This window comes from Capsicum annuum, chromosome 1, assembly GCF_002878395.1.
Source record: "Capsicum annuum cultivar UCD-10X-F1 chromosome 1, UCD10Xv1.1, whole genome shotgun sequence".
NCBI classification, from domain to species: Eukaryota; Viridiplantae; Streptophyta; class Magnoliopsida; order Solanales; family Solanaceae; genus Capsicum; species Capsicum annuum.
In genome coordinates this window covers 46,966,353-46,969,096 of record NC_061111.1, presented here as the reverse complement: position 1 = coordinate 46,969,096, position 2,744 = coordinate 46,966,353, and the positions used below count along the sequence as shown (strand labels likewise).

The 2,744-nt window shown below is 36.5% G+C and overlaps 1 protein-coding gene across 1 annotated transcript; it reads right to left on the bottom strand.

The window, feature by feature from the left end:
* Positions 1–363: 363 nt before the first annotated feature.
* Positions 364–1,053, bottom strand: LOC107847965 (uncharacterized mitochondrial protein AtMg00810-like). Its single transcript, XM_016692629.2, has one exon. It carries the CDS (start codon positions 1,051–1,053, stop codon positions 364–366), a length of 690 nt encoding a protein of 229 aa, XP_016548115.2.
* Between the last annotated feature and the right edge of the window lie 1,691 nt (positions 1,054–2,744).

The window sequence follows — 2,744 nt, the reverse complement described above, 5'->3', positions numbered from 1 at the left end:
TAGTTAAATAATTAACTTCCTGAAACAGATTAACTTTTACATTGAAATTGTAGCTCTTTCTTCTTCTTTCAACACTCCCCTCAAGCTAGGTGATCCCAAATAGATTTAGGATGCCTAGCTTGGACATCAAATGTTCATGTTGAGTTCTGTTGAGGCCCTTAGTTAGCACATTAGCTGGTTGATCTCTAGTAGGAATATAGTTGACTGTAACTAGTCCTTGAGTGATCTTCTCCCCTATGAAGTGGCAGTCTATTTCAATGTTCTTGGTCCTTTCATGATATACAGGATTGGATGTAATTTGTATTGCTGACTTGCTATCAGTGTGAATTTTTGCAGGCTGTTTGACATCAATCCCAATCTCCTTTAATAGTCCCAGTAACCAGACAAGTTCAACGACAATTGTTGCAATGCTTCAGCTGAACTCCTGGAAATTGTTTTCTGCTTCTTAGATTTCCAGGAAATAATAGATTCTCCTAACTTTAACAAATAGCCAGTGACAGATCTTCTTGAGAATGGACATGATACCCAATCCGCATCACAGTATGCAGAGACTTCTGCATTTTCTTGACTGGACATTAATACTCCTTGTCCAGGTTTCTTCTTAATGTGTTTGACTAGTCTGATAACAATATCCATGTGAGATTTTTTTGGTTGTTGTAGAAACTGACTGAGATTCTGGACACTATAAGCAATATCAGGTCTGGTCATAGTGAGATATAACAGTTTTCCTGTGAGTCTCTGATAAGCATGCACATTAGCTGGTGGATCAGTGGGTCCTTGCTCATTTTTATAGATATGATCATCATACTCCTTAGTAGTCAGCTTGGAGTTTGTGTCTATAGGTATAACAGTTGGTTTAGCAGCACTAGGTCCCAATTCAGATACAAACTCTAATGTATATTTTCTCTGGTTCATCAGAATACCTTCTTTTGATCTTGTAAATTCAATACCTAAGAAAAATTTGAGTTCAACTAGATCTTTCATCTTGAACGTTTGCTGAAGTCTATCTTTGGTGTCTTCAATCAATCTTAGAGTGTCTCCTGTGATTAACATATCGTCTACATAGACTAAGACAATAGTAGTACCTTCACTGTTGTGATTTATATATAGAGAGTGATCTAGCTGACTCTGTTTGAATCCCATTTTCAACAAGGCTTCAAATAGCTTGGCATTTCACTACCTGGGAGCCTATTTGAGACTCAAGAGATAATAGCATATCTGCCAATAAGATCACTGAGTGTGTAGTTTGCCCATGTGCAAAGCAAGTTAAGCTTTCTTTTCCTACTACATGTATTAAGACTTCTAGCATTTTTGAATTGTTGTATATGGATGTATGGGGCCCCTACAAAGTTCCCACAATTGAAGAAAATAGATACTTTTTAACAATAGTTGATGACTACACTAGAATGACTTAGATCTATTTACTAATCTTAAGTCTGATATGTGTGTGTCACTTTCTCAGTTTATTCAATATGTCAAGACTCAGTTTGATAAGAATATTAAAATCATTAGGTCTGACAATGGTTCTGAGCTTGTAAACTCAGTATGTAATGCTCTGTTTACAAAACTAGGCATCATCTATCAAATAACTTGTGCCTACAGCCCTCAACAAAATGGAGTGGCTGAGAGAAAACACAGACACATTTAGAAGTCACTAGGGCCCTTAGTTTTGAAGGTGCAATGCCTATTAAATTCTGGGGTTTGTGTGTCAAAGTAGCAGTATATATAATCAATAGGTTGCCTACAGCTATACTAGATCCCATGTCACCATATGGAAAAGTATATGGAAAGAAACCTGTTATTGGTCATATGAGAACTCTAGGTTGTCTATGCTATGCTAAAATAGTTCAACAATCAGATAAATTGCAATCTAGAATAAGAGAATGTATATTAATGGGCTATTCTAAAACTTAGAAGGGATATTTACTATATGATCATGCTAACAAAATGTTTTTTGTCAACAGAGATGTCAGCTTCAGAGAAGAAGTATTCCCTTTCAAAGAAAAAACTGCTCAAACTCAACATCTCACAGCTGCTAAACTCAATAAGACATTGGCTAATTGGTCAGACTTATATACACCTGACATAATGCTCTCACATGATACAGAAACTACTCAAAGACCAATAATGGAACATACTGATCCCGGGGTGCAGGTAGAAGCTACACAAGTGTAAGATGATCAGGATCAAACATCAAATATGCCTCAGTTGAGGAGCAAGTACAAGTTGTTACAAGGAGGACTGCCAGAACTAGAAAGACTCCTTTACGGCTCAAGGATTTTGTGTCTCTCAACATAAATCAGGAAGAACCTTATGCTTTAGGTAAATACATGACATATGATAGACTATCTCCTAAGTACCAGGCTTGCATAACAAATTCATCCACTATTACTGAACCTGCCACTTACACTGAGGCTGTGAAAGATCTTAGGTGGATAGAAGCAATGAAAACTAAGATTACCGCACTCGAAGAAAATCAAACTTGGGAGATCACTAGTTTACCTGAAGTTAAGAAACCTATAGGCTATAAACAGATCTTCAAAGTAAAGTACAAAGCTACTAGTGAGGTAGAAAGATTCAAAGTAAGGTTGGTTGCTAAGGGTTATAGCTAACAAAAAGGAATTGATTTTCAAGAGACATTCTTACCTGTTGTTATGATAAAATAGTAAGAATAATTCTTGCCATTGCAGCTCAAAAGCATTGGTTCATACACCAAATGGATGTCTACAATGCATTTCTGCAAG